The sequence below is a fragment of the Pelodiscus sinensis genome, chromosome 21 (genome assembly GCF_049634645.1).
Source record: "Pelodiscus sinensis isolate JC-2024 chromosome 21, ASM4963464v1, whole genome shotgun sequence".
Lineage (NCBI taxonomy): Eukaryota > Metazoa > Chordata > Testudines > Trionychidae > Pelodiscus > Pelodiscus sinensis.
In genome coordinates, this window is record NC_134731.1 from 14431160 (window position 1) to 14457540 (window position 26381).

The window sequence follows — 26381 nt, forward strand, 5'->3', positions numbered from 1 at the left end:
ATCAACATCCTTCTTGAACTGTGGACACCAAAACCAGGCACAGTATTCCAGAGCAGTCCCACCAGTGCCAAATGAAAAGGTAAAAACACCTCTGTACTCCAGCCCCAGGCTCCTCTGTTTATGTACCCTGGGATCTCATTAGCTCTTTTGTCCATAATATCACACTGGGAGTGCATGGTTCTACTGATTATTCACCGTGACAACAAAATATTTTCCAGAGTCACTGCTTCCCAGGATAAAGTCTCCCAGCCTGTAAGTCTGGGCCTATATTCTTTGCTCATAAATTATACATTTACATTTAGCTGCATTAATGCATATAGTGTGTTTGCTCAGTTTACTGAGCAATCCAGATTACTCTGAATCAGTGGCCCATCCTCATTCTTATTAACTAGTTTCCAAATTTTTTGTCTCATCTGCAAACTTTAGCAGTGATGATTTTCTAAATCATCGATGAAAATATTAAATAGCATAAGGCCAAGAACTGATCCCTGCAGGACCCTACTCGAGACAGATCTATTCAAGAATGTTTCCTGTTTTAGTTACATTTTTAGATCTGTCAGCCAATTAACCCATTTAATGTCTGCCAAGTTAATTTTATTAGAGATAAAAGGTGGCTGATGTAATATCTTTTATTGACTCAACTTCTGTTAGTGAGAGTGGAAAGCTTTTGAGCTTACACAGAGTTCCAAAAAAGATACTACCTCACTCGCCCTGTCTTTTTAATATCCTGGGACAAACATAGCATACCATATCATTGTATTATTTTAATCAAAATGTCATGTGGCAACAAGTCAAAATGCCTTATAGAAGTCTAAGTATATTATTATATTATGTCAACACTATTACCTTAATCACCCAAGCTTGAAATCTCATTGAAAATAATCAAGTTAGTCTGACAGAACATATTTTCCAAAAACACAGGCTGACTTGCATTAATTAAAACAGCTGCCTGTAGCTTTTTTATTAATCGATGTTATACTGTCAATATGCCAAATATTATGCTAGCCTAAACTAAAGCAGCTGAGTTAAATCCAAAATGGACGTTGTGACATATGAAGTCTGAAAATACCTCTCCAATACCGTTATAATTAAGGAGGCTTTGTAACTGTTACCTAGAAACTGCATTAACCAAAAGATCTTTCAAGATTCCAAACATTTGTTTTCAGAAAGATATGATCCAAGTTCAATACATCTTACCTTCTTAGTGTGTTTGATTTTAAGAGGACTCAGCTTCTGCAAGTCTTCCTGGATTTCTTTTACCTGTTTATTCAGAAAACAAAATCACAGTCAGAACCAGCTATATGTGTGTATACATTAAAGATAGGCCTGTTCTGTAAAGTCTAGGTCCAGATCTCAATTTTCCAATGGCATTTTGGTTAATCCCATTACAATGGTATGGCCCAGCCATGAAATTCAGATCCAAATTAGAACTTCCCTGAATTTCAAAGGCTTTTGTGTCAGTCCAGTTCTTTGCATACAGAATACACAATATTTTATATTCTTCCTTTTAAAACATTATCTGTTAATACCTGTTGCTGGAGGACATACAGCATCCGAGCAGACCGTGCAGCTTGCTCCTGCCTCCTAATGCAGACTCGTCGCTCTTCATCAGGATCCAAGATTTCTTCGCATCTCTCTGAAAAGTGTTATTTTTGCAAAACACAGAGATTTAGGTCTTGGCAACCCAATTAATCTGAGAAAATGCTGATTTAAAGTAAATGTGTGAACTTTACCTACCAAGGAAGCTTCATTCATGTAGAATAAATTCACAATGTATCCTGACTTTGTCAAGGCATTATCTTGAACTATGATTTTATCTACATATTCTGTATAATCTTAGGATGTTTTTACATATTCTTATCCAATATTGATCAAGTAAATCTTGTCAGCATTATTATGATCTCCCAAATCAAATCACAGTTATGGCAGTACTGTAAGGAAAGTCTTTAAACATATTGCTAAAGATTATAAAAGTGTCAATATAGCACCAAACCTAAAAAAAATAATTAATCACTCCACTGCCCAAGTTCCTCAACCCTGATATAAGTGAATCCCTTCCAACAAGCAAGAGTTCCAACAACCATTGGTCTCGTTCCAGTAACTGCTAATAAAGGTTCTAACTGTGATGCTGATTTTTGTAATCTGAAAATCTATTTAAAGGGAACAAGGCTAAAAACATCACCAGTGCATTTCACACACGCAATTAAATGGCAAGGGTTTTTTTCTTTTTTTTTTTTACTATCAATACGGCTTGGATTTGAAGCTATACTACATACTACCTTCCTAATACCCTGAATGACAAATCCATTTGTCTTAAGAAAAAGAAAAAAAAAAATCTTTGAAAATGTGTACACACACAAGCACAGCTTCTAGTCCAAGACTAAAAATGGAGAGAAGAACAGAGAAACAAACTACAGGCAGTCCCCGGGTTACGTACAAGATAAGAACAAACCTACAGTCCCTAAGTTGAATCTGTATGTAAGTGGGAACTGGCATCCAGATTCAGCTGCTGAATCTGGACACCAGTTCTGACTTACATACAGATTCAACTTAAGAACCCCAGGCGTCCCCAAGTCAGCTGCTGCTGAAACTGATCAGCAGCTGATTCCAGGAAGCCTGGGGCAGAGCAACTCTGCCTCGGGCTTCCTGTAGTCAGCCGCTGGTCAGTTTCAGCAGCAGCTAACTTGGGGACGCCTGGGGCAGAGCAGCTCGGGTGCTGCTGGGTTGGTCCAGTAGCGCGGCCGCTCCTCGGCGCTACTGGACCAACCCAGCAGCACCCGAGCTGCTCTGCCCCAGGCGTCCTGATTCAGCCACTGCTGAAACTGATCAGCAGCGGCTGAATCAGGACTCCTGGGGCAGAGTAGCTGGGGTGCTGCCGGGTTGGTCCAGTAGCGCCGAGGAGCGGTGCTGTGGGACCAACCGGCAGCGCCTCACCTGCTCTACCACAGGCCCCAGGCTTTGCTCCACATCTCCCTGGTCTGCTGAGGGGGGCACTGGCTGCATCCCCCCAGCAGACCAGAGAGACGCGGAGCAAAGCGGCGGAGGACCCGGGCCAGACCCGCTGCGCTTCCAGATCAGCTGGAAGCGCCGCAGTCCGGCCCGGGTCCTGCGCGGCTTTGTTCAGCGTCTCCCTGGTCTGCAGACCAGAGAGACGCTGAGCAAAGCAGCGCAGGACCCGGGGCCGGACCTGATCTGGAAGCGCCACAGGTCCGGCCCCGGGTCCTGCGCCGCTTTGCTCCCCGTCTCCCTGGTCTGCTGGCTCCCGCAGCAGACCAGGGAGACGGGGAGCAGCTTTTCTCGCCCCGGAGGTGAGAAAATCCCCGTTCGTATCTGCAGATCCTACATAAGTCGGATCCGCGTAACTCGGGGACTGCCTGTATAGTAACCAGTAGCGGATTTGGGGCAGGGCGAGCGGGGCGGCTGCCCCGGGCCCCGCGCTTGCAGAAGCCCTACGCATGTGCCGGGGTGCCACAGCACATGCACCATGTCAAAGGCGGGGGCCCCGCGGCACTCTCATCTGCCCCTGATAGTAACGCTACATAAAAATAATTGTTGTGTCATTCACCTTTTTTAGTCAGTTCTTCAATTTTCTGGATGCAATGTCTCAGTTCTTTTTGTAGTCGTCTGACTTCCTGTGTACTTTTATCTTCACTTTTTTTCAGGCTTGGCTTGGGCCCTGGTCCTGGGTCATGGGTAGGTGGAGAATCTGAAACAGGTGGCTTTAACTTGCCCTGAGTTGCTGTGTAGAGATACATTTTTGCACCAGAGTTAGTAGTCTCCATTTTGGAAGGTTGACCATGTTGCTGATGATATTTCAAGTATGTCCTAGATTTTGATACACTCCTTTCTTCAGGATTTTCAGATGCTTCATTCTTACATTGCTCAGATGTCTGGAGGAACACTGATTTATTCTCTGCTTCTTTCACCTGCTCTTCTAAGTGTCTTCTTTTTACATCCCTTTTGGCTAGTTGGATGGCCAGTTTCAGTTTGTCTTCAGATATGACGGAAAATGTGACAGAACTTCTTAAATTGGCATCATCACCACCACCTAGATCTCTCTGGCCATCAGGTGGCTTCAGTTTTTCTATTATAATAGGACAAGGGCTGGAGAATCTGACAGCCAAGTTCTCTGGAGCTACAGGAACATTTCTATTAAACTGGAGCTGTTTCACAGATTAAAACAAAAAGTCCATATTATATAGCTTATTGCACAGATGAGGCACCTTGAACATAAAATAATAATGACAAATGTAACTCCCTTCACATTACAATTTATTATATCACCAGGGCTCGACAAATGATTCAATCCACTCGCCCGTGGCGAGTAGATTTTAAGCCGGTGGGGCCGCGCAGCGCAGTATGCACAGCGTGCGCTTCCGCGTGGCTGGCGAGCGAGGCTTGCCACCACTTGGCGAGCCCTGCATATCACTATGCAGGTAATAGTCATTTTAGTCTTACAGCATCCTTCCACTTCACTGGGCCAGATTTTTAAAGGTTGTTAGGTGGAGCAGATGCTTAGTGGGGTTTTCAAAAGCATTTAAATGCCTAATTCCCATTTTCAACATGTAGCTCAAAGAGTTTTAGCACTGCACAATGTCATAATAAATATTTAAAACATAAAAGCAAAATAGTCACAGGTGAGAAGGAAAGGATAAAGACAGATATTACATTTACACATTTTTATCTTTAGAGCTCAAAGCACTTTATAAAGGAAGGGTAAATATGCCAATGGATGTTGGTGACACATGAAAGTAGGCAGGCAAACTTGACACTACAACTGTGCACAGAACCAGTGTCAGGAAGCAGATTAAATGATAAGCTTAACAAAACAGAATAGCAACACTGAGAACTCATCACGAGCAGAAATCAAATAATACCTGTGTCTGAAGATGCCTCACTTCATTCTTTTCTGCTTGGGTTCTGGATGCAAATGGATCATAGATTGTGGCTGGTCTGCTTGGTCCCATCACATTAAAAAGAATATAAGGATGTTGAACATCCACTGTTATCTGTAAACCGGCCTCTGCTAAAATTATAACAAGTTGGGGATTGTGTTTAAAAATAAGACAAAGTCCAACAAATGTAATAGTTTAACAGGCAAAACACTAACTCGTGGAAATAATTTTGAGAACATGCTTTTTTGTAGTGGCATGGGCTGGAAGCAAAGTGGGGGATATGTTCACATTTTCTGATGTACTAGGTACACCTTACATTCTGTGAAGGCCCCAGGGAATGCTCACATTAGCAGCCATAAGGAATGTATAAGGTTAAGGCAGAACTTTTGCAGATGTTATTACTAGGACAAGGAAACTGATCTATGGGAAAAAAGTTAATGAAAACTTGGCCCAAAATGTTAAGACACCAAAGAGACAGTGCATAAAGTGTGGAATATATTGTTGTCAGAATCTAGTAGGCCAATGGAGAGTACACACCTGGATACCTTATATTCTTCAGTGTAAAGGGAAATAAAATAACAAATCATAAAGCCCTGATATATAAACTCACCAGCAATTACTTCTAGGATGGAGCAGAGGGCTCCCGAGAGACCCCTAAATTCAAACAATATCAAGATCAAATATAATGACTCTGCTTCTTTCTCTCCAGCCTAAATTACACACTGCCTAATCCTGCTTCCCAGAAAGTTCTCTCTTCGCTCTATGTCCCAACCATGCAGTTTACCGTTGGAACAAGTGTTGGTTTCTCTGCAGCTCTTGCCAGGATTACTCAGCTACTCTACATCTTTAGATGTAAAGTTTTCACATAATATAAGGATACATCGACGTTTTTCCCTTGTCTGTAAGGCTATGTCTAGACTGCAAGCCTCTTTCGAAAGAGGCTTTTTCGAATGATACTTTCGAAAAAGCCTCTTTCGAAAAAGAGCGTCTAGATTGCAAGCGGAACTTTCGAAAAAGCAAGCCGCTTTTTCCAAAGAGAGCACCCAGGCAGCCTTGATGCTCTCTTTCGAAAAACCCGTTTGCATTCAAGAACGCCTTTTTTCGAAAGAGCACTTTCGAAAAAAGGCGTTCTTCCTCGTGAAATTAGGTTTACCGCCATCGAAAGAAAAGCCGCGTTCTTTCGATTTAATTTCTAAAGAACGCGGCTGCAGTCTAGACGCAGGTGATGTTTTTTCGAAAAAAGGCTACTTTTTTCGATAAAACCCCTGAGTCTGGACACAGCCTAACTGTTAACGCTACTCTACCGCTGCTACCCTTCCATAACTAAACAGAGGCTTCCGAATCCATTTCAATCGGGCTCCTTCTCTATTCCACAGCCTCCCTGCTTCATTTCACAGAATCCTGGAAGGCGCCGGGAAAGGCCATTGAAGGCCTCCCCAGCGCCTACATTCCAGCCCTTCCTAGTCCCTGTTTCCTGCGGGAGTTTCTCCTTTGTTCTCTGCCCCCGTCCACTCACGCCCAAGAACGCGGCGTCCTTCCGCTCCCTTGGGAGAGCCTCCCAACCCGCCTTTGCCGAGCAAGCCTCCCTGCCGCCGCTGAAGAGCCCCGGGAGCTACCGTGGCCGCCCCCGTGGGACCGAGTGGGGCCCGCAGCCTGTGGCGAGACTACGGTGCTTATCCCGACAGGGGCGGCCCAGCAGGGCGCTGGGGCGGCGGGAGCTCTGGGCGTGGGGACCCGGGGCCCTAGCGCCGTGGGAGCCCGGCGGGAGAGGCCCCAGGGAAGGAATGAGGGAGCTGAGGTTCCCCCCCTTGCTCCCCACCGCCCCGCTCCGACGCGGGCGCACAAGACCCCACGGGGGAAGGGGGCACCCACCGCCGACCGAGGGCTGACAAAGCGCCGAGGCTCAGAGACTCACCATGACAACCGTCGCGAGGGCTGCTGGGCAAGCTACGGCTACGGGTGCCCGAGGCGGCCAATCCGGCGGAGGCGGGTGGGGCGAGCGGCGCGTGTCCTATCCAGGCCGCCGTCGGGCCCCGCCCGTTAGGGCAGGGTTTAGCGGGCCGGGGAGGCACGGCCGGAAGTGGAGCCGCGGGCAGCTGCTATCGGTAGCGGGATCATGGGCTGGCAGGAGCAGGCGGTGCGGGGCTACGGCGAGTTCGTGCAGGCGGCCCAGCAGCACCGCGGCCGGCCCGTCTTCGCCTTGTTCTGCGGCGACAAGGACGCGCGGGGCACGAGCTGGTGCCCGGACTGCGTGACCGGTGAGCCGGGAGGGGCCCCGTCCCGCCATGGCCCTCGGGCTCCTCTTCCGCGTCGCCCCCGAGACTCCCGCTCCCCTAGCCCAGCCCCCTCGGTCGAGTCTTCCACGTCTCTGCTATCCCCACGGGGGGGGGAAGGCGGCGGCTGTAGCGAGCCTGGCCGCCCCAGGGCTGTTGCGACGCGCCAAAGCGCTGCAGGGAGCAGGGGACTCGAGCGCTCCGCCGTGCTCTCCGCCGCATTTCAAAGGGGCAGCGCTGCAGGGAGCCCCGGGGTCATCAGGGAAGTCCCCCAGCTGCTGCTGCTTTGAAACGCTGCGGGGAACCTGGGGAACCTGGTGTCAGGCTGCGGGTGGCGTTTCAAAGTGTTAGCGCTGCGTGGGGCTGGAGGTCATTCCTCTGCTTACCCCCAGCTCCACAAGGTATTGCTGCTTAGAAGCACCTTCTCTTCCCCCGCTTGCTGCCCTTTTCTGATACAGGCAAGGGATGATATGATAAGCATTTGCTTATCAGACAGTCAACTAGTTGTTCACATCCCTAGTGGCTGCAGCCCCTGTCCTTGAGATGCGGAGCAGCCTCTGTCTGTGGGGAGCTCAGATCCCTCCCTGTGGATAGAGGCTGCTTCATGGCAGCCACCCCCTGCTGCTCCCTCTGATAGAGGCAGCAGCGCAGAGCCAGTGCTGGGGGGAACCGGCTTTTAAGCCAGCTCCCCCCAGTACTGGCTCCTGCCTGTGTGCCCCTCCCCTACTGTCTCTGTGCTCCCACTGTGCTGTAGTCAACAAGATTGACTGATAAGCCTAGGCTTATTAGTTAGTGGTATAGTTGACTACACATTGATATCTCTAGAGGAAAGCATGGTGACTAATGCATGAAGCAAAATGAGCAAGACAGTCTGAAAGCGTAAGCATTAGAGGCGAGAGATAAGACACTACAGTATTAATACTTAACAATTGTAATCTAACCTTGGTACTCTTTAGCTGAACCAGTTGTGCGGAGTGAACTAAATAGCCTGCCTGATGGAGCTGTATTCATCTACTGCCAAGTTGGAGATCGAGCCTAGTAAGTGCTGAAAAATTATGTATTTTAATGGCTTCTTGTGATATTCATGCTAAAATAATTCTTTAGTTACGTATACTGTCTCAAAACAAATCTGACATATGTTCCAACGGTTCTCATTGAGCTGGCTCAGTGGGAAACTGTTTCAAATGTTTCAATTCTAATTATACTTATCCTCATCTAGAAGACTTGTAAAAACTTGTTACCTTTATGTGTAAGATCATCCCTCATCACAGTAATATAACAGTTGAACTGAACATTTAATCCACTTAATCTAAATGCAGCCATTTTGTGCTTTCTAACTACTGTCTTAGATCTAAAGGTTGGACTTCAAGTGGTAATCAGAGCGTGGAGAATTCACTATCTGAAAGCTGCAGAATAATTAACTGCTAAGGTTGCAGCACTTAATGATAATTTGATCCAAATTCTTTGCAACCATGATTTTGATTTACTTTGGTGGTCACTGTTTGTTTGCATTAAATATGGAATCAGACTTTCCTATTTCCCTTGAGTTTTACTAATGATTATGCAAGAAACAGTAACTGTTATGTTGCCCTCCAAACAGAAGGTAGATATTTTTGCATAAAGTTAACTAACCAATTCTTTTGCAACAGCTGGAAAGACCCCAACAATGAATTCAGAAAGAATCTGAAACTAACTGCAGTGCCAACACTACTTAAATATGGGACAGTAAGTATTTAATTATTTGAACTTGTGTACACTAAAGTCAGAGAAACAAATTTGAGTCTGGCGGAGTGAACAAGGGGCCCTGCACTCCACTGTTCTGCTAACTTCATTCATTCGTGGCTAGTGTAAAACAATCTATTAAAGTACTTAACCCTTTTCACATTAGTTCATTGTTTGGAACTATCTTGAGTGAACCCACTTTATGCAAAACTTGATATTCGTTCTCTGAACTTGGGGTTAGCTTTTTTAAAAGAGCTCTGAACACCGTTGAAGTATTCAGGAAAATGTATTCCTGAACTGCAATAGCATTGAAGTTCCATTCTGGAACCTTCAAAGGCACAAACTATTGGAGGTTGTGTTGAAAATAGAATGAGATTACAAAAGCACAGTATTTAGTATTCTTAACCTTCGTAGTTTGTTTTATTATTTGGGAAAAGGTGAGCAAGGTGAGGGTAGAATAAATCTGAACTGGACAAATTTCTGCAGCTGTTTCAAACACCTAATTCACTTCCGTATAACCCCAAGTCTAGGGGAAAAACCCTACAAAATATCAAGTTTTGCATAAAGAAAGAAAACCAGCTTATTAGTCTCTAGCTCAGTGGTCACCAGTCGGTCATTCGCAGCGCCCCTAGGAGTCGATCGCCATGGCCAGCTAGCCACCCTTCTTAGTGTATGACACAATCTTGGCAGCTGCCCCCCTCTGTTAACTTTCCAGTTTGGGGCAGGGGTGAGAAGAGGTGTGCGGACACATGCATTGCCAACTCTTGTCTCCTGCTCCAAGAGGGGGTGGGCTGGGCCTGCTCAAGTGGTATGCTGGGGACCAGGCTACATTATGCTGTTCTCCGTGGACTGTGCATGGTTGGAGAACCTCTTCCCCAGCACCCCATTGTACCTGGGCTCTGGCTGCCTGCAGGCAAAGGGACCAGGCAGGGAAGAGACACTCCTTCCTCTCCCCCCCCCCTTCCTCCTCTTCCCCCCCCCCCCCCCCGCTATCCTTGCCCCTTAGCTACTCCCAGGAGGCTGCAAGTCCCAGCACTGCTGCCCTGCTGGTGTGCACGCTGGGGGCATACGGATGAGGGGGTGAAGGAGGATGGGAGGGGGCAGGGGTTGCACTGAGGAGCATGGGGCAATGAGGGGATCAGGCTGGGGCTGAGGGGAGTGAGGCTGGAGCAGAGGGAAGATGTGAGGGGAGTTACAATTTGCAGAAGCTGCATTTTCCTTTATTCCCCACTTCTTTGCCTCCCTCCACAACCAGCCTTTCTGCATTACTCCCCCAATTCCCTTCTGTTCCCGGACTCCCTCTCGTACTCCCACCCCACACCCTCTCCTGCCACTAAATGCTCTTCCAGATCCTGCCCTCACCTGATCCTGCATCCCTATCCCACTCACTGGCAGTCCTGTCTATTGAGCTCCTCATTTTTATTCCTGACCCAAAGCTTAAGGGGGTCCACAAAATCAAACAACTCTGGAACCCCAGGAAAGTAAATCTGGCCTAGGGGAAGCCCTGAACCTCAGTCCTCCCTCTCCTATGGGAACTGAAGTCCCAAAGAGTGAGGGGTCTCCGTTTGGGGCCACATCAGTGAGAGTTGGTGGTTTTGGGAGGAGTTTTTTGTTTCTCACTTGGTGGTCCCCAACTGATTTTTTTTTTCCTGTGGGTCAGGGGCCACTGACCCAAAAAAGGTTCCCCTCCCCTGCCATAAATCAAGAAAACACTGAAATCTTTTGTGTTGGACACAATGTTTTACTTTATTTAAAATGAAGTTTGATAAACTAACATGAAAGTTAAAATGCTTAATCTGTTTAATAATTTAAACTGTTCTCCCCAGCTGCAGCCCTAGCAAAATGGGTCTGGTGTAATTATGTAATTAACAGTGAGTTTCTATTAATGGGTAGTTGACAGGTTTGGAGAGGGTGAGGTCTCAGGGAAGGGATGGGGTAGATCCTGGCTTGCCATGACACTTAGTGATCTTAAGTGTAAGAAGATTGGACATGACTGCTCTAGTTAGAGTTCAGTACCATTATGCTGAGCGAGGAACTCCATAAAAAGACCTGACACTTTGAACTAACTTTCTTGCAACTATCTTTGTTTTTTTTAGCTTCAGAAGTTGGTAGAAGAAGAATGTCTGAACAGAGAGCTGGTGCATATGTTGTTTACTGAAGATTAAGTTCGTTCTCTTCTTTAGTCAATCATTTATCTAGTAAGTAGGTACTCGTCTTCAAGCTGATGATTACACTGACTGTCTCCTTTAAATGAAAGCAAAGTCTGAATGGAGATAGGCGGCCAAAATTAATGCCACTGGTACTGCTTGTACAGAGCATGGGAGGAGAATCTTGTAACATTAAGCAAAGTAACTGATTCTTATGCTGAATTAAACTCAAGTGCAACAAACTGGGTATAGCAATCTTTTTTTTAATAGGCTGGACACTCTCTATATTGATCAAGGAAGTGAAATGTTTAAGAAACAGGCCAAGTCTGCACAATGTCATTGCACACTCAACAAGTAGATGGACAAAGCTATGTAACTCATTTATTGCAAGAAAATACTTACTTAGGTTAACCCTTAACCTAAACACTTGACTCACCTGTATAAGTAAAGCTCATGAGAGTTGAGCTACAGCCACGGACAATAGGAGTAAGGGCAGACGGACCATAAATTTTTAACCCAATGGTGATTAAAATTTAATATGCAATAACTATACTTACTGCATTGTACATTCCAATGTCTTTTAATTCTCTGCTTATTGATGCATTTTCTATTTAAAGGAATGTTGTCATAAGGTACAGCAGGCTATGCGTGGGAAATACTGAAACCTTGGCTTTGGAAAGTCATTTTGCTCTAGCAAGGATGCTCCTATGCCAGCTTCCCTTAATCTGCCTCTAACACCTTCCCCACATGGAGATTTTAACTAAAAATGGAAGAATCAGCACTGACTGTCCATCTTGGTATCAACTGCCTCCCCATGAATAACATACAACAGCAATCCTAAGGAAGGGTAGAAGGGAGAACAGCAAAATAGAGACAATGGATTTTGGGAAGGTGGATTTTGGTAAGCTCAGAGCTGATGGGTAAGTTCCCATGGGAATCAAGACAGGGGAAAAACTGAGGACAGTTTGCAGTTTTTCAAAGGGACATCTTTTGAAAATCATGGGAGACAAGAGATTTCAGAATACTGGAAAAGGGTAAATTGGGTACTGGATTTATAAAAAGGGAAATAAGAACAACCCAGGAAACTACAGACCAGTTAGTTTAACTTCTGTGCCAGGGAAAGATAATGGAGCAAGTAATTAAGGAAATCATCTGTAAACACTTGGAAGGTGGCAAGGTGATAGGGAACAGCCAGCATGGATTTGTAAAGAATAAATCATGTAAAACCAATCTGATAGCTGTCTTTGATAGGATAACGAGTCTTGTGGATAAGGGAGAAGTGGTAGATGTGGTATACCTAGACTTTAGTAAGATGTTTGATACGGTCTCCCATGATATTATCAAACTAGGAAAATACAACTTAGATGGGGCTACTATAAGGTGGGTGCATAACTGGCTGGATAACTGTACTTAGAGTAGTTATTAATGGTTCACAATCCTGCTGGAAAGGTATAACAAGTGGGGTTCTGCAGGGGTCTGTTTTGGGAGAGGCTCTATTCAATATCTTCATCAACGATTTAGATATTGGCATAGAAAGTATGCTTATTAAGTTTGCAGATACCACCAAGCTGGGAGGGGTTGCTACTGCTCTAGAGGATAGGGTCATAATTCAAAATGATCTGGACAAATTGGAGAAATGGTATGAAGTAAACAGGATGAAGTTTAATAAAGACAAATGCAAAATGCTCCACTTAGGAAGGAACAATCAGTTTCACACATACAGAGTGGGAAGAGACTGCCAAGGAAGGAGTACGGCAGAAAGGGATTTAGGGGTTATAGTGGACCACAAGCTGAATGAGTCAACAGTGTGATGCTGTTGCAAAAAAAGCAAACGATTGTGGGATGCATTAACAGGTGTTGTGAGCAAGACACAAAAAGTCATTCTTCCGCTCTACTCTGCACTGGTTAGCCCTCAGTTGGAGTATTGTGTCCAGTTCTGGGCACCGCATTTCAAGAAAGATGTGGAGAAATTGGACAGGGTCCAGAGAAGAGCAACAAGAATGATTAAAGGTCTAGAGAACATGACCTATGAAGGAAGGCTGAAAGAATTGGGTTTGTTTAGTTTAGAAAAGAGAAGACTAAGGGGGGACATGATAGCCATTTTCAGGTATCTAAAAGGGTGTCATAAGGAGGAGGGAGAAAACTTGTTCATCTTGGCCTCTGAGGCTAGAACAAGAAGCAATGGGCTTAAACTGCAGCAAGGGAGGTTTAGGTTGGACATTAGGGAAAAGTTCCTGTCAGGGTAGTCAGACACTGGAATAAATTGCCCAAGGAGGTTGTGGAATCCCCATCTCTGGAGATATTTAAGACTAGGTTAGATAAATGTCTAGTAGGGATGGTTTAGACAGTATTTGGTCCTGCAATGGGGGCAGGGGACTGGACTCCATGACCTCTCGAGGTCCCTTCCAGTCCTAGTATTCTATGACATGATTCTACGATACATACTGACCTAGGTGCAGGCCTGGGTCTTAATTGACAGCATGACACAGAGTAACAAACTCCCCCTTCTGAGAGGCAAGGGGTGGTAATTAGCTAGCAGAGGATGACAACCTGATAAGTCAGGAGCGATGTGTAACTTGTTTGTACCTGTGAATAAAAGTGCACCTCAAAGGGTGGTCATCAACTGACAGTGGTGGGGAATGCTAAAATCCAGCACAGTTGGGTGTTAGTTGTGCACCAGCAAGTCTGTTTGCTGACTGTTAATGAATGTCACTTGACAGTAAACCTAGTCGGATACTTTTGACCCTATCTGATTTGTGGTCTCTGGGGGCACTCTTGGGAGTCTGTCAGGTTGGCTAATGCACTAGACTGGGGAGCACATTTATGCACACAGCTGAAAGTTTGTCACTGACAGAGTAGATAATCTGTCAGGAACCTATTGGGACAACCACATGTGACTGACTACACCAAGCAGGTTGCCTACCCATATTCACTTTTCTTACTGCACATCAGGATGGTTTGTCTTTAATAGATTTTACTTAACATTTAGCCAGAGCAGTTTCATTTAGACAGATTCAATACTAAAAAATTAAATTTTGATTGTAAACTTCTGCTATAAACAACTGACTTAACTCTACCATCTGTAAGTCAGTTACAGTTTCCATGATCTCTCTATTGTTCCTGTCTCACTGTGGTAATGCAGTCACTTCACTACTGTTTACAACTGTAGCCTCATGTTTTGTAAAGAGTGAGCAAGACAAGCTTTTAAAGGGTGTGCACAGACAAAGCTTGATACCAGACCGTATACAGACTTTAAACAGTGACTTTAACAGTTTAGGGGGCAGTTGCTAAATCTTACTAATTTTCTGAAACTGAGGGGCTACGTCTACACTGGCCCCTTTTCCGGAAGGGGCATGTTAATTTCAGCTATCGTAATAGGGAAATCCGCGGGGGATTTAAATATCCCCCGCGGCATTTAAATAAAAATGTCCACCGCTTTTAGAAAAGCCGGAAAAGAGCGTCTACACTGGCCCCGATCCTCCGGAAAAAGCGCCCTTTTCTGGAGGATCTTATTCCTACTTTGAAGGAATAAGATCCTCCCTTTTCTGGAGGATTCCTACTTTGAAGGAATAAGATCCTCCAGAAAAGGGCGCTTTTTCCGGAGGATCGGGGCCAGTGTAGACGCTCTTTTCCGGCTTTTCTAAAAGCGGTGGACATTTTTATTTAAATGCCGCGGGGGATATTTAAATCCCCCGTGGATTTCCCTATTGCGATCGCTGAAATTAACATGCCCCTTCCGGAAAAGGGGCCAGTGTAGACGTAGCCAGGAAGAAAAGTCTTTCATGTGGAATAAAGGGAGAACTAAATGAAGCAGTTAAACAGTGGATGGGAAGATGAAATTCAGATGTATCTTAATTTTTCATAAGCTAACTTACCCATTAGTCTAGAAGCCCTTATTAGTAGGAACTTATGATCTAGTGCACAGGCTATAGAAACAGCCCAACTGTCTTTCAGCCTATATCCCTAACTCAAAAGCTGGCTGGTAATATTTGCTGTTCTTATAAACACTTTTCATACAGTTCTTTTGTCTTTCTAAAAGTAAGTATTAGGCTGGCTACTTTCCACAGTAAAAGTCTAAGTTTGACCTTTCCCAAAGACAGCTTTGTTTCTTCTACAAGATATGAATCCATTAACACTTTAGGCAGGACAAAACTTTGTTACTTTTTATTAAAGGTAGTCTGCACAGCAGTTAGTCTTTCTGAAAAGTAGCATCACAGGCCATGAAGATTAAAACCATTTTCTTCCCTACTTCTAGAGTAGGAATTTTATTCTTTATAACTGACATTCACTTCAATGAACAGGAAGAAAAAGTGTAATCCTTGCCTTTCTTGTACAGTTTGGTTATTACACAGTTGTTTGGTATCCCTGCTGCTTTTTAATTAAGGCTTTAATTGGCATCTGTAGTGGTTGTCACCTTGTTGTAAAGGAAATAGCCATATTAAAGATAAATACTTCACCTATGACCTTTCAATACAAGTCTTAAAAACATTTACAATTGCCAGCAATATACTTATCCCAATAATACCACCCCTGTTAGTTTCTTAGTAGCAAGAGCCTTCCCAAACCTAGGCCAAGCTTGCTGACAGTAAAGAGACAAGATAAAGAAACATTTACTTCAATTGAATGGGCCCTATTATCACAGTGTTCTCTCCCCTTTCTGTGTCTGCACTGGTTATTTCCTATCTCTTCTTCATCACCAGGAAACCCTGTTATTCACACCTCTTTGGTTTATAACCTTTCAAATTTTAGTACCAGCAAATCTGCATTAAATAGATAGCAAGAGCAGTAAACAAAGAATTAACAGACTCAAATAGAAGTGCCATCTCATTAAGGTTTTCTGTAACCTCTCATTTGAATTGTGCACATCTTGCTCTTAAAACAAATAGCTCTTCACATCACATGGGAAATCCTAGATGCACTTTTAGAGCCATCTTAAACCATGCCACTATCCTCCAAATAGTGCAGTTCAGAGCATATGCCTTTGTACAGACTTTTCAACTATAAGTTATTTCAGTGAGATAACCCCATGGTTAGATACCAAGGTAACCTTAGATAACAGCATTTAGTTTTCAAAATAAATACAAGAATGAAGGCCTACAGTCAGCAACGTGAAGAATATTCTTTCTTTTGAAAGACAAAATCACTACTGAAGGTTCAACAAAGTAGGCACCAGCTACATGTCATTAAAGTAGACACTGCTTGTAGATAGGAAAACAGTAACTCAAACCAAAAATGTTCTCTATCTACAGTAGAACATAAAGGTATGTACATCACTGAGGCCAAAGCTATAAGTCAGTCAATTTTTCACTTGCAATTACATGTATTAACATGAAGTAAACATTGGCACTGTGTCAAAACATTCATTTTACAGAAGTACTATTCTGTTGCTGCTGCTCGGCCAGTGCTTGCTGGAGACGCATTCTTTTCCGTGAATAATGCTGCCAGTGAAGGATCTGTTGTTCATCAATAAATTTAGCACACTGAGCATTTACCAGTTCTTTACGGAAGTGTTCATATTGGAGCAGCTCTAACATATGCAAACACTGAGGATACCTGGATTAAAAATGAGTACATTTAAATACAAACTGATATAGGGTTTTATCCAATTTAATATACTACCACTTTCTGTACTAAAAATCCCATATTCTAAGTTTTATTTTACCTTCTTTATATGCAAGATATTCCTGTTTCGTGAAGAACTGATCCTTATTATAATCCAAATAATTAGTTATGGTAATGTATTCTTTAAGATAACATGGAAAATGGCCCCACAATCTAATTGAGGCCTTTTAAGTTATCCATTTATTTAAATGTTCTATATAGAATATGCTCAGATTTCAATCATGTTGCTGATAATTTCAGTTTGAGAAACAAAGAACCAAATCAACAATTTTCCCCTCACCCTTCTCGGAGTCACTTTTCTAAAGTTAAAAGTCTCAGAGGGTTAGCTATGTTCGTCTAACTGAAAAAAAATTAAACAACGAATGGGTCCCGCAGCACCAAAGTTAGTCATAGATTTCCATTAAAGCTTCTGTCTATCAGCTGTAATAGTTATAGGCTTCAGAATAGGGATGTTAAGAACTAGTTGGATAGTCACTCCCCCCTTGCAGCCCAATAGAGGCAGCAAGAGTGGGGGAGAAGAGGGGAGTACTTCAAAGCGGCAGCGCCGTACACTTTGAATGCTGCAGGGAGCCCAGCATCAGGCTCCTTGTGGCATTTCAAAGCAGCAGCTGACCCTGGGCTTCATGCGGCGCTACCACTTTCAAAGGGACAGTGCTGCCTTATCAACTAATCGAATAGTCGATGCAAAAATGCATTGACTATTCCAGTGTTTCTCAACCAGGGGTACTTGAGAGGACTCTGGGGGGGTACATCAACACAACTGAAATTTGGAGAAAACTGAATTTTTGTTTTAAGTTTTACAGCGCTTTATTATTTTTGTACTTTTTACACCCAAAAATTTTATTGCCTGCCCGGCTACGATTAAGTTGTTTAAACAAATGTGTTACAATGGTAGAAAAAAATGTTGTGCCCTGAAAACTGTAGGTACTGGGGGTACTTATAATTTTTTTTAAAAAGGAGTACTTTATTAAAAAAAGGTTGAGAAACACTGGACTATTCGATTAGTCAATTACATGATACTTCACATCCTTACTTCAGAACTTCATGTGTAAATGTAGAACAAGAAAACTTACACAAAATGTGAAACAAGTCTTCCACATTAAGACGTGTGCATAACCATGCTGTACTTTGTCATTTCTTTTGCCTTGCAAAATGACTCTGCAAGTGATTGTTCTGTGCCGGGCTCAGGCTTTATAGTATCAGTGCGTTCAAGAATATTAATAGAGCCCTACGCATATAGAAACGTCTATCTGTGAATGCAAATATCTCTGGATAGAAATTGGTGGTATCTGCTGAGCCACAGGGCTGTACTCCCAGGAGACGCTGCAACCAAAGGAGAAGAGACGGCTATCGGGGTCAGTGCCCTGTATTGGCAGCTCCTCCCAGCTGTGTCTGTACCATAGCCAGGGTGCTATACAATCCCAGAAAGGAGGAGAGCTGGAGGGGAGAAGGCAGTATGTCTGAAAGCAGCTGCAGGCAAGGGCTGATGGCTTCTGGTAGCAGTGGCACCATGCTCCTCCTCTGACTGCAGCATCTCCTGGAAGTACAGCCCTGCGGCTCAGCGGATACTGATTTCTATCTGCGGCTATCCACAGGTAGACATTTCTATCTGGGCAAGGCTCTAAATAGTAACTCTCAGCAAACAAGGAAGCTTCTGTGGCAAGCTACCAAACCAAAATTTACTTGCATAATTAAGGAAAGGTAAGTGACACCCACGTATCTATTGTATTAAATACAAGGTCTTCTCATGAGGCCTGGACTGTGGATGTTTCACACTTTATAATCCAAATTAGTGGACTGGAAACAAAGTAAATACTGATGTACTATTATATAACACACATCATAAAGGTACCTATTATAACAATAAAGAACTCAAAGTAATTTAACACTTACTTTAGGTATTTCGCATATTCAGGTTCTTTCCAGTAAAGTAAATATTTAAGATAGTTTACAAAAGATTTGTCTTTGAAATACCCTCTCTGTGCAAGAACTGAAACCAACAAACAAGAGCATATCAGGTGAATATGCAAGAAAACAAATGATATTTAAAACTTTAGAAATGCATATACATATGAGAGCTTCTTTCTTTGTGCCTCAGTGTATATTATTAAAGAGCACTTATTTTTAAAAAAATTTTAAACCAACTACTGTTACAAATAATTCCCAAGATTCCTATAACTGAAAGATGAAAAATACTCCTTTTTTCAATAGGTTTATTTTGCATATGATAGCATTCTGTTTATAGCAACTTAGTCACCTTTTGTGTGGGTCTATCACACAGCAACAGATTAGAGAACAGACTTTTAAAAACAGAACATTGTGTCTAACATCATATAACTTGGCAAGAAGGTTGAGGGGCACATTCAGTTAGCATCTGCTCCCTATCACTGTGTGATTTGGAAAAGACTGATATCTCACATAACAACCTGGCTGAAGCAGAAGCAGCAGCTAGCTGATGCTTCAGCTGTAAACCTCCATTTGCTCATCCCCAATTGAAGCATGGCTTGAGCCCAGCCTGCTGCCACACCCAGACTTCCCTCCTCCCACCTGCATGCTCCCATGAGAACCGAAAAGTGCAGTCTCTCGGCAAACAGAAGCCACTCCTGGACCATTCCCCCATTCCACGGGGTTGTGCTCTGGCCTCTCTCTTATTATGCTTGCCACCAAAATTAGTCCCGCTTCTCCCCTAGGTACTCTTATGGTGTACTTGCTGAAAAGTGACCGCCTAAAAGCACAACTGTGGCCTTGTACATAACACATCCCTGTTGTCTTTAGACAGACCTTAATTTTGTTATAACAGATTAGGCTTTACGCTCTACAATAAGGATGTGAACGACTAGTCGACTATCTGATAAGCCAATACTTATCGGATAGTTAACACACTAGTCAATTAGTTGCTCCGCCTCCCTTGCTGCCTATCAGAAAGAGGAAGCGAGGGGGGGGGAGGGTGCTTCAAAGCCACAGCACCACATGGAGCCTGGGGCCAGACCCTGGGCTCCATGCAGCACTGCCACTTTGAAATGCCTCATGCAGCCCAGGGCCCAGCTGCACACAGCGTTTCAAAGCAGCAGGGCCACATGGAGCATGGGGTCAGCGGGGGACTCAGACTGCTGCTATTGTTAGAATTCAGAGGTGAAGGTGCCCTTATCGAGTAATTGAACAGTCGATGCAAACTGCATCAATTATTCAATTAGTTAATTAATCCAAATTTAACATCCCTACACTACAATGTATGTCCAGTAAAGTTTGCTGTACATTTTTCATTACAGCGGGAATACCAGTCAGCCTACTGTGCACTACCCTTGTATCAGTTGTCTGCCTGATACAAATCTGCAGGCGAATATGGACTAGGGAAGCAAGGAGCAAATGCAATCCGCCAACTTGGATGGGGAACGCGTAAGAAAATGGAGGAATATGCTGCTGGGGAGATACACATGGAGTGTCAGAAAAGGAGACTGTGCAGAGAATGCCATGTGGTCCATGGCGGATGTGATGGACTGCATGGCAGCATTCCAGGACTCCTTCCTGGACAGGCACCCCCTGTTGCCCTTGTGGACCAACGCTCACTCCTCTCCAAAGGGCCCTAGAACATGGGGGGAGAAGGGAGGGGCAGGGTCTACTATGACATCTGTGCAGATAACCAGAAAAGGGAAAAAGGGTGCAAATGGACTATTTACCGTTGTAGGGGAAGAAGGGAGGAAACCAGTGTATTATGGGTCTCTGATGACATGTACCCACAACCACCTGCTGTATGGTTTGGTCCCAGCGTACCCTGAAATCACAACCCAGACTGCAAAGCAGCACAAGCACTGTGGGTTGGCTATCCACAGTGCATCACTCTCAAAGTCAAAAGGCAGCCACTCTACTGGGTGAGGCGCTACTTCTAACTGCACTGAATTCTTGTGCACAGTGGGAACACACCTTCAACCTAACAAAATCAGGTGCTTAAAAAAAACAACACTTCAATAAATTCAACCTTATCTCAAAGTGTAGGCATGGCCTTAGTAATTCCAAATACGGATGTAAAATCCTGTTTGACTAACCGATTAAATGTGATGTTTAACTGATTAAAAAGGGGGCGCTTCAACCCGGACCCACTGTGGACATCGGATGCACCAGCACATCTGGAGCACCCCTGTCCACAGTGGGCCCGTTGGGACAGGAGCAGTCCCCAGCCACAGCAGGTAGGACACTGCTACAGCTCCCATAGGTTAACTGAAACCTGGGTGATGCTTACCAGTCAATTGTTCACATCCCTAATCCTGAAACAGTAGCTAATATTTATTCCTCAGATCCTAGACATTTCACTTTACGTACTTACAATTGAGGTAATTGGGGTTTGCCAGACACTGAACAAATTCCAACTCCAGTTGGAACCGAAGTCGATTTCCAGTATCATCTGATGTCGGGGGAAAAGGTAGGTCAGTATAAATAAACCTCATTTATTCTATACAGATGAAAGCTAGAAAAACATTAATAAGGGTCTGAACTATTTGAAAGGTTTGCTTCTCAATACGAGCCATATAGACAGAAGCACTTCATCTAAGCAATCTTCCCCCACCCCAATCAAATATATTCATTTGGCAAGATAGTTCTTACCAAACCTGAAGTATTGTGTCAAATGAATCAGTGTTTGGCACATCAGTAAATATAGCATCAAACCCATATTTTTACTAGGCTACCTTATAGAAAGATACACAGGTGATGGGTAATCTACCATATGCCCATGTCAGTTATACCAACAATCAGTTATCTTTACTGTTAAAAATGTGTATCTTATTTCAAGTCTGGATTTGCCTAGCTTCAACCACAGGATGTCATCTCTTTTTTTGCTACATCAAAATGCCATTACTATCAGAAATCTCTTTCCCGTGTAGGTAACTGAAGACTGATCAAGTCACTTAATTGTCTCTTGTATAAATTAGATTATTGTGAGAGACTAGGGAAGTTCAAAAGTGCATCTTTCAGGTCCTGAATTATTTTTACAGCTCTTTTCTGACCTGTTTCCAATGAGGCACCAACACCAAACTGGACACAGCAGTGGTATCACTAATGCTGAATACAGAAGTAATATAACCTTTGTACTCCTGTTTCAATATTGCACTGCATATACAAGGACAATATTTGCCCTCTTAGCCATGACTGGTTATCTACCCTGACCCCACAGTCTTTCAGTATCATTGTATTTCAGATCAGTTCTTCCCCACATCTTATTAGTGCAATATTGGGTGCATGTATTTTGTATATTTGTTGATTTTTAAGAAGTCAGATGGGATTAAATAAAAAATCTTAGAGAAGTCCACCTATGTTAGTTATCTTTATCAACAAAATTTATGCACACACAAAAAAAGATCTATTTTCCAGACATGAATAACGAGTCCTGTGCCATCATAAAGGCTAACACATTTATTTGCGCATAAGATTTTGAGGGCTAGAGCCCACTTCACAATATGTATCTGAGGCTCCGTCCCAGGAAAACTTATGCCCAGATAAATGTTAGTCTTTCATGATCCACAGGACTCCTTGCTTTTGCTGAAAGAGACTAACACAGCTCCCCCTCTGAAACTTGTGTCTAGTAGGGATATAAGCAACTAATCGAGTAGTCACTTCCTCCCCCCACCCCTTGTTGCCTCCATCAGAAAGAGGAAGTAAGGGGGGAGGGGGAGAGAGAGATTGAGGCTCCGTGGGAGGGGCCAGGGGAACAGCTGCAGAGTTCCTCCTTTGAAATGTACAAAGAGTCCCCACTGGGGCTCTGGTACATTTGAAAGCAAAAGCACCACATGGAGTCTGGAGGCAGTGGGGGGGCTCCCCACTTGCCCTGGGAATCCCCGCGATGGGGCCAGCGGGCTCCATGCAGTGTTTGTCTTTGAAATGTACAAGAGCTCTTGTGTGGCACTTCTGCCTTTGAAATGTAGCAACAGCAAGGCAGGCTCTTGCTACATTTCAAAGCAGAAGTGCCCTTATCAAATAGTCGATGGAAATTCTATTGGCTATTTGATTAGTTGATTAATCTAATTTTAACATCCCTAATTTATAGACATGCTGACTCATTAGTTATGTAACTATAATTTTTTTTTTACTATCTATCTCACATTAGGGATGTTAGCATGTATCCGTGTACACAATTAACCAATAAGAGAAGCAGCAGCAAGGGGATGTGGGGAGGTAGATGGGAGCTGGTAGATGCAGGAAGCTGACTTTCAAGCCAGTTTCCTGTGCATACCAGCTCCTGCAGAACTGCCTGTCCTGTCATAGAGGCAGCAGTGTGGGGGGACAGGTGGGAGCCAGTGCTCGGGGGGGTGCGGGGGAGGTAGCTGGCTTAAAAGCCTACTCCCCAACAAGCACTAGCTACTGCAGAGCCACCTGCCTCCTCACTCTGCAGCCTCTCTTTTAAGCCAGGTCCCCATGAGCGCCACCCTCCTGCCTGCCTCCCTGCATGTAAACATGCAACTACTAAAATTTTCAGCAGTTACACATTTACACAAATAAACAATTTTTAATTTCCCTATCCTGTATCAGCTTTTTGATGATTCTGAGTGATGACTGGCTAGCCTGTAAAATGGGGAATTAGGGTAAAATAGAGTCAAAGCTCTCCAGAGCCAATAGCTCATGGTGCTGAGAGGGTGGTTAATGCACATTGATCAGTTTCATACCCAACAGTATGCATGCAAGTGATGTAGTCCACATAAGTCAGTGGCACCAACCAGTAGATCAGGATCCATCAATAGATCTTGGAGCCTCTGACAGGTGATCCTTAATGGTTTGGCCAGGAAGCTATCAAGTGCTGGCACTTCAATTGCCCCTCCACCCACTGTCACGCTGCTCCTGTCCTCTCCTTTAGAGCTGCCCCCCTGGAAGCCTCCTGCTTGCTGTGCAGGGTGTGGGAGAGAGATCTTGGAACCTTTGCTCTCTAACGGTAGATCCTGATCTACTGGTTGGTGACCACTGTTCTACTGCTTGCAAACTGTGTTAATTTTGGTTTTTGACTGGTCTGTCCATTTCATAACTTTCATTTTTTACGCTTAATTTAATTCTTTCAGTATTGAGTTCTAAAATGCCTAACCTACTGTGGCTGGAGTTTTTATCCCTGTGATAATTGCTGCTCCTGGAAGTGGCTGGTATGTCCCTGCAGCCCCTGAGACAGGAAGAGCAGGGAGGTCTCCACATGCTGTCCTTGCCTGCGGACCTGTCCTGCATGTCCTATTGATCGATAAGAGGGAACTGTGGCCAGTAGAAGCTGTAGGCTCAGTGCTTGTAGATGAGGGGCAGCACATGGCACCATGGAGCCATTGCTGGACATGCCGACTGCTTTCAGAAGTAGTACAGGGCCAGGGCAGAAGTAAGCCTGCCTTAACTCCTGGGCTCCATCACCCAGAAGCTGTCTCAGTTAAACGGTGCTCAGCCAGAGCCTGCTGAACCCTTGTCCCAGCCCTGAGCCTCCTCCTACACCAGAAGAGAGTCCCCCTGTACCCAAACTCCTTCCCAGAACTTGCACCCTGAAACCCCTCCTGAACCCCAAACCCCCACCCTGGGCTAAGCCTGGATACCCTCCCACATGCCAAATCCCTTGGCCCAACACTAGAGCCTGCAGCCCAAGCCCTTAACCCAGTCTGGTGAAAGGGAGTGAGGATGGGGGAGGAAGGGAGATGAAGTGAGTAGGGCGAGGCCTCGAAGAAAGGGTGGAGCATGGGCAGGGCCTCCGAGGGGGCATGAAGGAAGCAGGGCACGGGTATATGGGTTTGAGGTAGAGCTTACAATTCACTTAAATTGAAAAAAGTGATCTTGTGGTGATCTTTTAAAAAGGTTGGCGACCACCCATATAAGTAGAGCCCTGTCAACCTGCGGGGCTACCCGCTTGGCGTCCAACTCTCTCCGACTGCCCCGACCCAATGGATCCGAGCGCCAGTTTGCAGCTTGGGGAACTGGAGGTGGCCTTCCAAGCAGCACCTCCCGACCCCCGGGCTGCAGTCAAGCGCCTTCCCCGCTCGGCCGCGCTAGTCCAGTGTCAGAGACGCGGAGCCCTAGACGAGCCCAGCGAACTGAACCCGGGGGGAGGCTTGAGTCGGAGATGAAACACCCGACACGCAGCCCTCGCCAGGGAACCGAGGCCCCTGCGCTGCTCGCGGGACCGTTTCCTCACGATCGCGCCAACAGGAAGCGCATTGCTTCCAGGCAGCAGCCTTCGACACACCGGGGGCCACGCGGCGGAGCCGGTGCGGGGGGGGTTACAACGCAGGCCCTGCCCCCCTAAGGAGCCAGGGGCGGGGGAGACTCGGCGCCTTCGGGAGGGCAGAAGTGGGGACAAGGCCTGGGGTGAAGCGGCGCCCGCTCCGTTCACCCCCCCCCCCCCCCGGGCCGCGCTCCGAGCCCTTCCCAAGGCGGCCAGCCGGAGCCCTGCGCGGAGGGAGAATCCCCTGAGTAGGGAGGGAGCCGCTCTGGGCGCTCACCTGTTTCCATGGCTGGCGGCTCCACTCGCGCGCCGAGCACAAGATGGCGGCGGCACTGCCCCCTGCCGGCCGGAAGCCTCGCGGAAAGCCGCCCTGGTGCATTCTGGGAAGCCAGGCGGCGCGTGGAGACGGTTACTAGGGTAACGAAGAGGGCGCGCCCTCCAGAGCTGGTGGTGGGGGCGGGGCCGTGACCTGCTCGCCCCGCCTTGTGTGTCCCTTGCTGCCAGGACCTGCCCTTACCGTGCGCAAGTGGGTGACGTCACACCAGAGGGAGGAGCGGTACTGCTTACCACATCACACCCGAGGCATGCGGCCTCGTGTGTGACGTCACCAGGGACTCCCTGTGACGTCACTGTGCAGCAAGTGTTGGGAGTAGCTGGACAGGGACCACAGGGCGACCAGGACTAGATGGGAGCTGACAGCACCAAAGGGGAATTGTTCAGTGCGGTGTGTAAGGAAATAACGGAAAGAGAGGAGACAAAATCAAGGCCACCTCTTCCCTTGCCAGTGCTGGAGATCAGTCTTCCAGCCTTCAACTGAGCTGGTCTATTTAAGACCTGCTAAATTGAGTGCCTACTCCTTGATTCGCGGGAAGTAAGGGAAGCTAACAGGAGCGTATGCTCCCATCGGCCTCACTCTAGGAAGATGTCGCCAAGCTCGGCTTACGGCATGTTCACACCAGCTACATAGTTCACAGAAATGGAGTTGGGTACCGTAACCCGACCTTTCAGGTCTAGTGTAGATCTGGCCTACGAAGGATAGCTTCTGATACACTTCCTGATAATGGGCCCGTCTACACAGCTGGGCTAAAGCCAAAATAAGCAACGCAATGAGATCAGACGCCCCTAACAATTTTTTCTTCTCTAATTATTGTAACCTAGTGTGCCTGAGGTAACCCTTGCTGAAAAAAAGCTAGGGCAAGCTGCAAAAGGCAGAGAAAATTCTCCCATGATTGATAAGTAACACTGAAAACTTCCCAACCAGTCACCAGCTGTGCTTCTGATTCCCCAGACTGGTTATCAAGAAGCCAAAAAAGAAATCACATTGCCCCATTTCATGCATTCCCGTTCTTTGTCTCCCAATCAGCATTTAGGTCGAGTACAGTGAGAAGTTTTTTAAATAACTCTGCTCTCTATACAAAATATACATCTGAACCCAAAAGGGCCAGCCACATTGTCTGGTCAATATTTGGTTGGGTCTGAAATACCTAAAATACCATGCTGCCAGCCAATCCTGTAGTGTCTAAAGCTAAAAGTTTATATAAAGAAAAAAGAA

At 45.3% G+C, this 26381-nt stretch overlaps 3 protein-coding genes across 9 annotated transcripts in view; 1 reads left to right on the forward strand and 2 right to left on the reverse strand.

Moving 5' to 3' along the window:
* The window catches only part of KIAA0753 (KIAA0753 ortholog), a 48849-nt gene extending 41910 nt beyond the window's left edge, over positions 1–6939 (reverse strand). For 2 of the 7 annotated variants that reach the window (XM_075904894.1, XM_075904899.1), the window contains exons 1-5: positions 6811–6939; positions 4878–5026; positions 3566–4163; positions 1530–1636; positions 1198–1260 (exon numbers count right to left, since the gene is read on the reverse strand). In XM_075904894.1, the coding sequence (XP_075761009.1) occupies positions 1198–1260; positions 1530–1636; positions 3566–4163; positions 4878–4967 (858 nt within the window). In that variant the 5' untranslated portion in view covers positions 4968–5026; positions 6811–6939. Of the gene's footprint in view, positions 1–1197; positions 1261–1529; positions 1637–3565; positions 4164–4877; positions 5027–5505; positions 5951–6411; positions 6559–6767 lie in introns of those variants that run through there. The other 5 variants (XM_075904897.1, XM_075904895.1, XM_075904898.1 and 2 more) reach the window with 5 other exon arrangements.
* A 72-nt stretch (positions 6940–7011) lies between these two features.
* Positions 7012–11279, forward strand: TXNDC17 (thioredoxin domain containing 17). The gene is made up of 4 exons (XM_075904901.1): positions 7012–7153; positions 8125–8206; positions 8818–8893; positions 10987–11279. The coding sequence occupies exons 1-4, from the start codon at positions 7012–7014 to the stop codon at positions 11053–11055; spliced, it is 369 nt and encodes a 122-aa protein (XP_075761016.1). The 3' UTR covers positions 11056–11279.
* Positions 11280–15186: 3907 nt separating this feature from the next.
* Positions 15187–25311, reverse strand: MED31 (mediator complex subunit 31). Its single transcript, XM_075904900.1, has 4 exons — positions 25107–25311; positions 20981–21058; positions 18553–18649; positions 15187–16590 (listed from the first exon to the last, which is right to left on the reverse strand). The coding sequence occupies exons 1-4, from the start codon at positions 25114–25116 to the stop codon at positions 16398–16400; spliced, it is 378 nt and encodes a 125-aa protein (XP_075761015.1). The 5' UTR covers positions 25117–25311; the 3' UTR covers positions 15187–16397.
* Between the last annotated feature and the right edge of the window lie 1070 nt (positions 25312–26381).